The sequence below is a fragment of the Rhinolophus hipposideros genome, assembly GCF_964194185.1.
Source record: "Rhinolophus hipposideros genome assembly, chromosome: 16".
Lineage (NCBI taxonomy): Eukaryota > Metazoa > Chordata > Mammalia > Chiroptera > Rhinolophidae > Rhinolophus > Rhinolophus hipposideros.
Window position 1 is genome coordinate 18,661,112 of NC_138062.1, and position 14,222 is coordinate 18,675,333.

A 14,222-nucleotide genomic window follows, 5' to 3' on the forward strand; every position below is an offset into this window, starting at 1 on the left:
ACTTGGGTTTACTTTTATTTTCAAAAAAAAAAAAAAAACTTACACACTATCTGTCTTCAGAAGACAAAGACTGAATACTAACTTTAAAAAAATAAAATGGCCATCTACTCTTTAAATTATTCTTTAGTTATTCTACATTCCTATTTCATTTAATGATTGCTTTAAAAAAATGGCAGAGCTTTAAAACCACTCAGCTAGGTTCAATTCCAAAGTCTACTACTTATTAGCTGCATGACCTTAGTTAAATTACTTGGTCTGTCAGTTTTACTACATACATATAAAGTAGGGAAAACAACAGTACCTACCCCATAGTTTATATCCCATGTGGTCTTTAGTTGCACATACTAGAGTTATCTTCTGACTGGATAAAAACCATGGAAACCATCTCTTATTTTTAGAAGTTTACTAAATTTCTTTTAAGATCTATATGCTATAGTACTTGGTTTACCCTGGAACCAAAGAATCACAAGCAGAATCAAGAGACAAAATTTAATATATGCACACAGTTTTATATATAATGCAGCATCACACCATGTAGGGCATTTACTCTTATACATTCAGGTATGTTTGAAACACTTCTTAAGGCTACAAAACAGAACATAGAAAAATAAACAGGAATATAGTCAACACTTACAAAAAGTGATATGATAAAGAATATAAAGTACTATTTTCCTTTCAACACTTCAAAAGATATGTATATATACTTTTTTTACAAGTAACATCACGAATGATCACATCTTCACATGCTTTTAAGTATTATTTGTACTCAGTGTAAGGCTATTATTTTTCATACTTAAATTTTTCTCTAGCTCTGTAACAATGCAATTTTCAATCCATTCAAGTAAAATCAACTCTAAAGGTGCTGTTTCCCAGCATTAAGACATGCACCCACCCCTCTTCTAGGATTTTCTAAAACTTAGTATTTCAGGGAGAGAAAAAAAACCCAGTTAGTGGGAAATCCCAATTCATGGGAGAGTAAATGGCTAACACTCGTAGTAAAACCTTAGTTCTTTGAAACTGACATACTGGAACTGAGCCATTAAGATTTTAAACAAAAACAATAGCATTTAGACATTAAATTGGAAGCAAAATACAGTAAACAGAAATAGTGTAGCCAAATATACATTCTATTGAGCTACACTAAAATGGACCTTGCTTAGTACCCATAACTGAAAGACTAAGGTTTCCCCATCTAAAACTGAAGGTAAAATAAATGAGGCATAAATAAATATTGCCAGTTTCTAGGATGGCTGAATGTTTTCTAAACCAGAAATGGTTAGAAAGAAACTTTATTGCACCAAGTCAATCATAAGCAAGTTTGCAGTTCACAGGCATTTTGATTTCAACCTTGAGTCACAAAGGAAACAATACAAGAATATATATAGTTTGCATCAAATAAGCTATATCAGCACTGTGGGTTGGGAAAACCTACTCCTGCCAGGTCAAGGCAGGGTGTGAGCTTAGGTCAGACATGAAAATGAACATATGGGATACAGGAAACAGGTGAGGAGTTACACAGATGCTAGCATCCTGCTGCCAACAAGTACATGGAGCAGGAGCCGAAGATTTATCTGAGAGGACAAATATACACAATACTAAAAGGAAAGGGACAAAAATCAAGTTTAGCAAAAGCAACTAACAAACAGAACAGGTGAGCTTTGGTCATTCTAAACATTTGTTCTTTAAAACATGTATGATCATAACACAATAAAGTTCCATAATTTCTAACTCAAAATACAAATGATTCTCACTTCCAAGCATTTTTCTTATAGAAACATTATATCTCAGGTCAACAAACCATATGACTCAGTTAAAATGAAGGACAAAAGCTTGCTTGGCCCTAGTTCGACCTCAGCGTAAGGCAAAATCCCCTGAACTAATACATTTAAAACAAACCTAAAGAAAAAAAAACTGACCTTCATGCAAAAACTGGTCATTTAAAAACTCATTACCAAAAGTCAGAGTTCTTTTATTCCAGAAGTTACCGACTAAAGTACCATCTGTAAAGTTCTCTTTCATCATGTCATGGAGGTAAAATATAGGAAACAGGAAGCCAATCAGTATTTCCTTCAGGAATTATACAGTATTGTTACTCAACTGAGGTAAGACAGACTGACAAGTGAAGAAATGAACAGTATTCTTTCCTATCCAATTTTTAAACATTTCCAGAAGAAACTGAGAAGATGAAATCCTAGTCAATAAAACAAGACACTGGAAACAGCTATTTCTTTTGGACTCCTGAGATTAAACTTACTGAACTTTTAAATCTGGTCGCTGTATCTAAATGTGATTTTCATAAAAACTGTCAGGTGAGCTAAAACTATATTAAAAAAAGCATGAGCTGAAAGTGAAGGACCCTCTAATCTCATTCTGTAACAACTGTTGATGTTAACTAAGAAAAAAATGGCTTAAAAGCAGTATCTTCTCCAATTGTTCAAGCTTAGAAGGTAACAACAGAAATTCAACAGGTTCTCTCAAGAATTTTTTTCTTTTCCACACAACCATCCCAGTCTTTAAAATTTTTACCTAGCACCATCATAAAATACTATCTTTCAAAGTGCTCTCTAAAAATCCTGTTACAAAACATCTAAATGCTAATCACTAATCAAATCAGCAGTTACACAGACATTAGATAATTAAAACAACACAGAGGTAAATAACCATTATTACAGTACAGTGGAGATTCACTGAGCCTAGCTGGCATCCAAACATTCCTGTAGGTTATCAGAGAACCCAGAAAACTCATCTGCTTCAGTTTGTCAAATTCAAGTGAATTGTATTTGCTTTTAAAGTAATTTGCTTCAAAAAGAAAATCTATTTTTGGCTAGTTATACATGGCATGCAAAGAGAAATTACTACTTTATTTGCATAGCACTCAAACTTCCTGATCAAAAGAACATAAAAAAGGGTAGATTTTCACATTAGTATGTACAAATAAGAAATACAAACTACGGTCATTTATAAAGTGTAACACAGATGAATGAATACTGTGTTAATTCAGAGAATCAAATCTCCAAATGAAAACAGAGTGCAACATGCAAAAGGAACTAACTTCTAGCGAATACTGCAAAGACTGGACGGGAGGGAGCATGATCAAGAGACATATACGCAAGGGGTAACAGCTATAAAATGCGAAGCAAAACCATTTTCTAGCAGCATCCTCTAGAAAAGAACTAGAAGTCACAATCATCCTTTTTTTGTACAATAGTTCCAGCCGTGACAAATTGAACATGCAAATGTAAAGTGATACACATAAACAATGGTGCAAAAGAAAAAAACACAGTAACTCTAGAAACTTGTCAAGCTAAAAATTTTTAACTTTTCTTCTCACAAAATATTAAATCTGTCAGTGCATTAGTGTTAAAGTGGCATTAAAAAATTTCTGCAGTTTTAATAGATGCAGATTATTTTCAAAATGCATAGCATCTACATTTCTTTCGAGTAGGCACCATGATATTTACACCAGTGCTAAGAATCCTTGGTGGAAACAGCCATTTCATTAGATTTCCTATTATTTCTTAAACATCTGTTGTATGCGATCTCAACGTTCAACAAATACCAAAATTCAAAAATATACCCTATTAATATTAAAAGTACTATATACAACATTTCTAAGACACAGGTTAATAGGCTGTCTCATGTGTAATATTAAAGAGAAGACATTGTTCAAGTTTGACAGATATTGAGATGAAAGGCCTTTGGGTTGGAAGCATTTCAAAAGACAACAGTGTTTTAGGCTAAGAACTGTTGGAGCCCAGTTTATGACTAAGGCATTGCATAATAAAATATACATTTCTATTTGGTGCAATGTTATGTTTTTGAATCTATAGTGTGTCAAATGGTACATTTTCTTGTCACTTTAGTAAACACTATAAAGCACACATTTCCAACATTTGAAATTAAACTTAGATAAGGAAAAAAACCAAACACTAAATCTATGTATTATATTAAGCTGTTTATAAAAAATACTTTAACAAACTTATTTTCTACTTTTTATGGGAGCAGTCACCCGATAAATATTGAACAAAGAAAAATGGCAACACTAAGAATTCACCTGCCCCCTTGAACCATATCCAAAATCTCCTGTCCAGAATTGGAGTGAGGGTAAAGGGGAGGGGAGGAAAGAGTTCCAATTTGGGTTTTCATTTTAATGTATTTTTTTAAAGCCGTCGGAAACATTCCACCTAAGAAAGGGTTTCTGCTCTAATACACTGCAGCAACAACCATCAAGTATGTTGTCCCCGGTGGCCATCTCCCATCCCTGCTCGCCTCCTGTCCCCCCTATACGGCCGCCCCCTGACACTCCGATGGTACTGATAACCTTCATCTCGGCTTCTGCTTGGCTGCCCTTTCCAGGACTCCTCACCTCTTCCATGTTGATATCCACCCCCTCGACCAGAATAGCCCCAATCGCTTTTGTACTTCCTGCCTCCATACATCTGATTATAGAACTGCTTGGATCTACCACTTCTCAGAATATTAGAAACTTCATTTTCATCTTCTGAACTCTCTTCTTTTGGTCTTTGCAGTCTGCTGTCCACAGAATTGGCCCCACTGACCACATCAGCAGCAGTCTTAGGATCTTGTGCTTTTTCTGGTTTCTCTTTCAGACTTGGAATGGTCCTTTTAAGCTCAAGTTCAACAGGCACAGTTTCTCTCTCCCTGTTTAGGATCTGAGTCGGAAGATGAGCCTCTCCCTCTGCTACTGGAGGGAGGGAAGCCAGTGCCGGATCTGCCTGAGGTGTCTGGGATGACTGCTCTGCCCGGCCTTCATGCCTCCTCACACTTACTTCAGGGAGAGAATGTGTGTCTTCACATTTGACCTCGTGAAACTCACCTAGTGCTGAAACTGAACTACTTTCTTTAGCCAGTTCCACATTATCCACGGGTACATCCAATTCTCTTTTCTCATCAGAGGGTACAACAATATTCTGCCTCACTACTGGATTTTCTACGAATCCCTGAAAAGGGTACCCATACCAAACATGCGGAAAGAAAGGAGGTGCAATGGGAACTGGGCCTAAGAATGGATTAGGTCCAAAGGATGGTTGTGGGAACATATTCTTGCCACTCAGTGACTCTTCATATTCAGCATGAAGAAGCTGCCCAGAGTTTTCAGATTCCAGATCAGCCTGGTAAGACAACTGTCCATGGCTTTCAGACACCTGAGATGGAGGAATAACCAGAGGTGAAGAAAATGTCGGCGGTCCAATCTCTGCTTGTGGCATGTGACCATTCACAGTGGCCTCAGTCTGCATAGGAAAGTGCGCATCGGTACAGGTACAATCACTTTCATTCTGAGTAGGAGGAGCTTCTTGGAACCAAGGATTTTGAGGATACACAGGGATAGGGACCTTTGGGTACATCCTGCAGGCTGCCAGGTAGGCCTGGTGCAGAGGGTACAGGTAAGAATGTGGGGCCCACATAGGACAACTATATGCCTAAAAGAGACAAAAAGGGGCAAAACAAAGTTTAGAGAGGGCTCAGGGTAAGTTTCTCATGCCTGCAAAGACCATATAACGTGCAGTCCAAGTTCTAGATTACTGTGACACTCAACATGAAAACAAAGTACAAAATTAAGCCACTGCTCTGAAACTCCATTCCTTGTCCTATCCTGAAACCAAGCCAAAGTCCTATATAAAGGTTGACAGGCAATAATATAATGAACCCACTCAATTAGCGTGACGATTAATTCCATCCTTTAGCTACAACTACACAGAAATAATATGGGTGATACCAAGTATCAAAAACAAAGACCAGCAAGCACTTGAGCCTCCAGCTCCGACGACCTCAAATCGCTGGCTGTTTAGCTTGACCTGCACTCATGTCCTGGCTTTACCACTAGCTCACTGAGTGACCCCACGCTTACCAGAAAACTGGTCTGGGCCTGTTCTACCAGAAAAATGCTGACAGGAGTAGATGACCCCCAATGTTAATTAGGACTCCATAGTTCTAGGGGCCCCCAGAGCACTCCACAAGGATTCAAGTGAGGCTCCCAGGCAGAGAAGAGTAAAACTGAAAATGAAGCCCTCCAAACCCCTCTCCTGCAAAGGGTCAGCTAAACAACAACACATACATACATACACACACACAGGAAGTTGACCAGCTAACTGGCTAATTTAGTTAGAGCCAACATTAACTAGATAAACTCAAAATTAGGCAACAGAATGCAGCGAATGGTACAATTAATCAAGTCTCCTCTATGAACTGTCAGAGGCTACAGAAGGGCACTTCATTTTCTATGTTAACAGTCTAGGGTTCACAGAAATGAATCCAAGCCAGGAGACAGCACAGCACTGAGAAGGACAGTTCTCCAGCCTTTTTCTCAGATGAGCTAGTTCTTGGCTGACCACTTTCCAAAGGACACCTCTGCTCTACTAGTGAACATACCCCTTCCAAAGGAGAGCTTTCACGTGATTTCCTTTGATCTTTTCAACACCGAGGTAAATGGAAAATGCTATCCCCATTCCACAAATGAGGGATCTACAACCTAAAAAGTGATGGAGCAGAACTTCAAACCCAGATGGTTCACTTAATTTCTCAGTGAGGTCATTTCCACTAGGCTACCTGGGACAAAGTTATTTCCTGAATATACTCTGAGTTAAATCACTGCCAAATAAAAGGAAAATTAAGCAAAAACTGGAGCCTCAATCACCACCAAAAAGAAAGAAATACACAGTACTGAAAATGCAGTTCTAAAATAATAAGGTTTAGTAAACCTCAGGTTATGACTGACAAGAGTTAAGATTATTTAACCAGAAATAATTTGAAAGTGTTAACTTTAAAATGATTAAATGTAAATACCTTTACACCAAGATTAAAGAAGAATCGAAGAATGTTCTTATCTGAAAATAAAGAAAATAATTACTCACTAAAATGATAAATATATTCAAAAAGCTTTTCTTCATTATCCTCAAACAACAGAGTTCTAAAGACAATCTTGACTACTGCAATACTCTCTAGCCTGTGATATATAACACAGATAAAAACTGTAGTATAACCAAAACTAGGCGCTGTTACTCTAGGATAATTCCGGGTTCAATATTTTGTGTGTGCTAACATCTAAGTCTCAAAATGGCTAAGTTGAGATTTTTATCTGATTTCTATTAAATCTGTGTGAATGAAACTCAGGTGTTCACTGTAGTTCTTTTTCAACTTCTCTGTGGTGTTTAAAAAATTATGAAGTCAAAATGTTGGGGAATAAGAGTAAAATCAACACAAACCTAACTCATTAATAACATAAGATTAATCGGCAATCAGCCAACGTATTCACTTGGCATTAAGCCAGTTACCCACAGACTCAAACATCAGACCACTGACTAATAAAACAGAATTATCCACAAAAATCCAGGCAAAGAGCACAGAGAGAATCACTGCATTACTTTCAGTTTTTCTACAAATAGGAAATTTTGCAACTCAAATTCATTTAAAAGACAAAGGGACAATTTTTTTTTAAAAAGATATATACTGTTGCATGAAGTATTATGAACGCTGTTTATTATATCCATTCTCTAGTTTCATGGACGAAGTAATGAACAGCAATGAGAAAACTCAGTAAATGTTTAGTTATCTGGTTATTAACATTATTAAGAATTCAAAATGGTTTTAGGCTGCTTTTGAAAAATATGACACGGGTAGTCACCAAACATACAAAAAACATAATCCAATCAAACACAAGCTGAAACAGGAGAGTGAATGACTAATAGCCAAATCTCTGCTGTCCTTCCCATGTAAGTCCTTTGGCTTACTCGGCAACATTACCTTGACCTCTACTTACATTTCTCAGTAAGCAGAACCTGTTATCAGTACTTGATAAATAAAATCAATTTGGACTTGGAGAAGAATCTCACCTTTAGGCAGGTCCTCCCCGGTGTGACACAGTGAATAAGATGGTGCAATGGCTCGATCTCCCTTTTCATTATAAGGAAACCCAGGATAGAGTGGGTCTTGGTAAAGGCTCAGTGTCTGAGGCAAAGGCATCAAAGGCTGGTTAACTGCCTGTATTGACACAGGAACTGGAGAGGGTGTTAAATGAGCTTGAGACACAGCAGAATCAGGTCCAGTGGTCAGAGTCTGTGTCACTGACAAAACGGGGATTTGCGCAGGGACACCTACAAAAGAGAGGGAAAGGAATCAAAAGACTATAAAAAGATGAAAATAATTCTCTCCTCTACAAATATGTTTACGTTAAGCTAAAAAGTAAAGAATGCTGCACAATTGAAAAAGCTGGTAAAAAGCAATCTAAAGAAGTGCTTTTTATATCAACCAAGAACCCTCCTGGACACACATGAGGAAATGAGCCAGGAAACAAGCTTTGCGTCAATGTCTTCTAACAGTAGCTCTTACAAATGTGTAAACACAGAGCCTGGCAAAGGGTTTAATACGGGGCCAGAAAGAGCTGGCCCATGTGGTATGCAAACTGTGGCATCAGTGCTGAGCAACCAAAGCAAGCAGTGGAGACAACAAACCAGTTCAAACATCTTGTTCCTGAGACATGGAGGGCATATCTGCAATGAATAATACCAAATGAACACGGTACTCCACACTAGAAACACAGCAAAGCATTGGTCACAAAAAGCTCTGTGAGGCTCCACATACCCAGCCCTACTCTGAGGTAAAGGTCTCACTCGAGAATTTATTTAGTCTCTGACATAGAAGGCTTTTGTTGGATGGTTCACTAGGTTTTTTAAATTCTTATGTCACCTGTTGGTCCAAAAGTTGTAGGTTCACTTGGCCAGGCGGGCACAGTGGCTGGTAAAGAAGGCACCACAGGAGTTAGATGTACCTCTGGAGAAACTAGAAGGGGAGCTGGACTTGACAAAGACACATGCTCTGCTGGCTTCTGCAAGAAGAGAGAGTAGAAAAACACAAGAATTCATTTTGCTTAACATTAGTTTTAACCACCAAATGTACCTTGCGTTGTCTATCTTTTATACAACTGCAATACCTACTGTGTTTCCCCGCAAGTAAGACCTATCCGGACCATCAGCTCTAATGTGTCTTTTGGAGCAAAAATTAATATAAGACTCGGTCTTATTTTACTATAAGACTCAGTCTTACGTTATACATTACATTACATAAGACCCGGTCTTACAGTACATTATATAAGACTCGGTCTTATTTTACTATATTAATATTTGCTCCAAAACACACATTAGAGCTGATGGTCCGGATAGGTCTTATTTTCGGGGAAACACAGTATATAAATGGTCTTTCTGGTCTTGGAGATTAAAGAGACTGGGGAAATAAAAAGTAGCGAAAAATTCTAACAAACAAATTTGATCCTAACCAGGGACTGACTGTCGAAAGTTGTAAAAGTCACTGGTAGAGACAGAAACAAATCCTAATTTGAACACAATACTTTTAAGGCAAGGAAGCAAAATCATTGAAATCACCTTGAAACTCATGAGTTACTTAGAAGAGCTCCTCACACAAAGACACGCCAAAAAATTACATGCTGTTTGACTGACGTGAAGGACCCTGACTGAAAGGCAAGGACTAAACGTTTTCTACTCCTGCACTAAACCAAGAACCAAAATGTCTGTTAGATCTCAGCTTCCTTCATTAGATTTGGAAATTGATGACACTGCTTTTTAAATGTGTATTTCTCTCATTTAAAAATGATTAGACTTGTCATTACAGTCTAATCATTATATCCCCTCCCTTCTATGAAATAATTCAGAAGAATGACTTCTATGTCCAAAAAATGGTGATTATAAAACAACATTCAATAAAAACTGAGAACATTCGGGGCGGCCGGATGGCTCAGTTGGTTAGAGCACAAGCTCTGAACAGGGTTGCCGGTTCAATTCCCGCATGGGATGGTGGGCTGTGCCCCCTGCAACTAAAGAGTTAAAATGGCCACAACTAGATTGAAAGACAACAACTTGGAGCTGATGGGCCCTGGAGAAAACACATTGTTCCCCAATATTCCCTAATAAAATTAAAAAAAAAATTAAAAAAATAAAAACTGAGAAAATCTAGACTAACCAACAGAATTATAAAAGAAAAATCGTAACTGTACCCAAACTATGATACTAAAATACATTCTATTTCCTACGTAGATGTTTTGTTTTTAAATGACCACATACAGAGCTGAGAAACCCTGAGAATGGAGCCTTCAGTGTCAGATGCAACAATGTACTTACTTGTTCTGCTGGAGGTGGGCACTCTAATTTCTTTGACTTTGATGGTGATGAAACTCTTGCACATTTCTCATCGCTAATATTCTTTAAAAGCAAAAATAAAAATTAATTTTGCTATTTCAAAGACTCACATTCTAGGATCATCATGGTTGCCTTCACAATTCCCCCAACCTGCACCTGACTATACCCTCTCACAGCTGAGGTGTTTTGTTTCTTATTACGTCTGGTCCTCAAAAGATAGGTAACTGCCTACACAACTTTATCACATCAAAATAATGGGATGTTTTTATTGGGGGGCATGGTTTCAAACAGCACACTCTTCCTTTAAAAAATCTATCTAGGAGCGGCCGGTTAGCTCACTTGGTTAGAGCACAGTGCTCTTACAACAAGGTTGCCGGTTCGAGCCCCACATGGGCCACCGTGAGCTGTGCCCTCCACAACTAGATTGAAACAACTACTTGACTTGGAGCTGATGGGTCCTGGAAAAACACACTTAAACTAAATTTTTTAAAAAGTTAAAAAAAGAAAATCTCAATCTACTGTAGAAAAAAACTACTGTAGAGTAAAAACTACTTTTTACCAATTCAGGTAAGTCATCATAATGTACCCTTGAAGAAATGGTTACAATCTGTGAGTGAATTCTCCTCAAGCACTATCATTTTTTTCTACTTTTTCTACCTCCCCATTATAAATGAAGTCATCATCTTCTCCTTCTACTTCTTCCTGCTATATTATCACAATTTTAAGGAAAAAGAAAAGATGCAATTAGTATTTAAGACGTTTACCTCCAATGTGCTTGGCTCAGGTTTTTTATCCAAGTGAGCATGTCCATGGATAGAGTCTGAAACAGATCAAGATAAAAAGGACAGCATCAGCCACAAGTCAGACGTGAAGAAGAAAATAGGAAGACAGAAAACCAAAAGTACCATATGAATCATGTTTAGTCAGCGAAAAATACAGTCTTCAGAATAACATTCACAGTGAACTTTAGAGTCGGTTTCTCTGCTACAGTGTGATGTGACATCAAATTGCTTAGCGATTTTAAATGGGTTCTCTCTTCGCAATGTATGACTTTAGACACAGATTTCTAGCACCTGCTTTTGAATGATGAAATAACATACCTTTATCTTTTCGTTCTTCGGCATCCATTCTCCGCCTGCTTCCTTTTCTATCACTTACATGTGATGGCTTTCTCTGGACGCATGGGTTGCTACTCTGAGAAGCTGACTGACTGACTGATGAGCTCTTCAAATAAACAAAACCCAATACTTTGTGTTAAAGATTTACCCACATATATGAACTAAAGTAATTAATCTTAGTCTTTATACGTCCAACTAAAAATCTCAAAATTTATAACCCTGTATACTTCCAAAACTTCAAAAAATAGGCCCTAAGGGTCATATTTAATTATTTAAACCAAAGTATTAGTCAATCAGACCTTTGGCCTAAATTACTGTAAGACTTCTTCATATCTCCATTTCAAGAAGTCACCTTAACCAAAACTTCACCTTACAATTTACATTCTTTGCACAAAGAACAGCACCGTTCATTTCATACAGACTTCAAAAGCAGCCATTATACAGGCACAAACCTTTGTGGGGAAAGATACTTCAGTGCAAATAGTAGACACAGAGTCACTAGGATTGTTATCACTGAAATGCTACTGTCAGCAATTCACATAAGCTCTGCCTGAGATCCAACCTTCTAATTGGTATAACAAAGGGACTGGAATAAATCAGGTTTTAAGCTAAATTATCAGAGGGTCCTTTACTCCTCTGGCACTGTGAGTAAACGCTGAGAAGAGGATCTCAGCCCTCTGTGGCAGGCGTTTTCTAGAAGACAAACCTGAATAACCACCAAGTCCAAGACAGGATTCAAACTGCCCAGTCTAAAAATGAGTAAGACTCCATTTTAACAATCAAAAAATTTCACAATCTATTCCCACATTACAGTAGTTGTATTTGTTCCATTCACTAACTGAAAAAGGACAAAATGCTATTAGTACAGACTTAAATGATTTGTAGTTTTTTTATCTAAAAGTTATGGGAAAAATAACATATCGCATAAATATACTTAGCATACAGACCATGCCTAATTCACACATGGATGTGGGCACTTTTCCCAATAATTCCTAAGCCCCAACACCTGTGCCAGACTGACCTATTATTCCAGATGAACTGTTTTAAAGGGAGCATCTCGTACCTCTAAATGATTTGAGGCCAGTAGACAAGAGAATTGGGGGTGAGGGGGCATTAGTTTTACACCATGTACTGGGTAGCCTTCTGTAACATTTCATTTCATTTCATCCACTGTTGAGAAAAAGAGCCCATAGGCACAGGGCCCGAAACTGACTTGACACTTCACCTAGTCGCCAATGAACCCTCCTCACCTGGCATTTACTTCACTCTACATGAGAACCGTTTTCCCTTGTGACTCCCCCAAAAGAATTAAGAAACCGAAAAGTAGAGAACATTTCTTTCATCAGAGAAACATCCATTGCAGCCCAGCATCTGACACATGGAACACATGTACCACCATCTCCGAGAGCAAACAATCTGAACAACAGCTCTCACTGTACACATTATGTCACCAGGTCCTGGTGTGTTTAATATGGAACACTGAAAAGACTCTCCTGACTTTATACCTGTGGCTTAGTAAGTGAATTGTGAGCCTCTACTGTATATTATTACTTTGGCTAGCAAAATAAACATGTTTCAGTTCAAAAGAAAATACTAAACTAGAAGTGAGCTAACCAATTTACTTGCCTCACCCCTGCCACCAGCTAGTAATATCTTTAGAACTCACCCTCCTCATGAAAAATGTGAAAAGGAGGGGGAATTACATGATCATTAAGGTACCCTTCAGTTTAAAAATTATTAGTCTACCATTATAAACTGTGGTTTAATATAAATACTACAGCTGACTCTTGAACAAGATGAGGGTTAGGGATGCGAAGCCCCTCCCACATAGTCGAAAATCTGCATAAACTTAACTAGTCATCCCTCAGTATCCACAGGTACCAGGACCCCCGCAGATACCAAAACCTGTGGATGCTCACGTCCCTTACATAAACAGCATAGAGTATACAGTCGACCCTTCACATCCAAAGATTCCACGTTTCATTGAATCCACAGAAGCAAAACCAGAGGGGGTGGTGGGATGCAGAGAGCCGACTGTATTTATTTTTAAAAATCTGCTATTAATTGGACCCACACAATTCAAACCCCTGTTCAAAGATCAACTGTATATTAAGTAGAGATTTCCAAACAATAATTTCCTTTTATACATACAGAAAGGGCTGGAAAAGCGTGTTCATCTCTGTTTTGAATCTCATACAGTAAACGAGATTCTTCTATAGCTTGCTTCTCTCTGCGCTCTTCTGGGGAGAAGCCAAAATAGTTAGGTTCTCGACTCGTGTGATCAAAATCCTCAGCTCTCTCACGATCTGGTTTTCTGTCAAATAAAACATTCTTGTCATAAAAAAGAAGACAAATGTATTGAGTACCTAAAATAAAATAACCTGTTTTGCAGTACAAATTTGACTAATTTAGCTACACTGTGACATTACAGAACTATTGGAAACCTGATCAATAAATGTTCAGCAAATGGGAAGCTCCTGTAGCATGACCCTACATTACAGAGTCAAGAAGATAAATTTACAATAGCTAGGTGAAAAACAAGAAAAATACAACTCACTTCCAAGTGATACAGAAATAATGTGGGTTTTTTTAACTTTTCATCAGATAAGAAATGTAAGCACTGTATTTATTTTACTCCATATTCTAACAGCTTCATAAGAATTCCCTTTCAAGAGAAAGAGCGTTATTAGTTTAGGTCTTAAAAGCATTCTTTACTTTCTGTTCTAAGTAAAGGGCAATGATCAAAGGAGACACCAGGACTATCCTGATTTTTGATGACATCACCAAGGGAGATGGAAAGCTGAAAAGAAAAACTAAAATGTGCCAGGCTAAATACTAGATGCACAGATAAGACTGCTATTATCTCAACATAATTTTGTTAAAGGATGACAAAAAAGGCATGAATAGAGTTTAATAACACCTATTAATATAACCCTGA

General features: G+C 37.7%; 1 protein-coding gene across 2 annotated transcripts in view; it reads right to left on the reverse strand.

Annotated features, from left to right (window-relative positions):
* Nucleotides 1-396: 396 nt before the first annotated feature.
* OTUD4 (OTU deubiquitinase 4) overlaps nucleotides 397-14,222 on the reverse strand; it is a 47,306-nt gene continuing 33,480 nt past the window's right edge. For both annotated transcript variants that reach the window (XM_081075688.1, XM_081075689.1), the window contains exons 14-21: nucleotides 13,436-13,598; nucleotides 11,267-11,390; nucleotides 10,931-10,986; nucleotides 10,149-10,229; nucleotides 8,704-8,842; nucleotides 7,851-8,111; nucleotides 6,805-6,845; nucleotides 397-5,441 (exon numbers count right to left, since the gene is read on the reverse strand). In XM_081075688.1, the coding sequence (XP_080931814.1) occupies nucleotides 4,227-5,441; nucleotides 6,805-6,845; nucleotides 7,851-8,111; nucleotides 8,704-8,842; nucleotides 10,149-10,229; nucleotides 10,931-10,986; nucleotides 11,267-11,390; nucleotides 13,436-13,598 (2,080 nt within the window). In that variant the 3' untranslated portion in view covers nucleotides 397-4,226. The remainder of the gene's footprint in view (nucleotides 5,442-6,804; nucleotides 6,846-7,850; nucleotides 8,112-8,703; nucleotides 8,843-10,148; nucleotides 10,230-10,930; nucleotides 10,987-11,266; nucleotides 11,391-13,435; nucleotides 13,599-14,222) is intronic.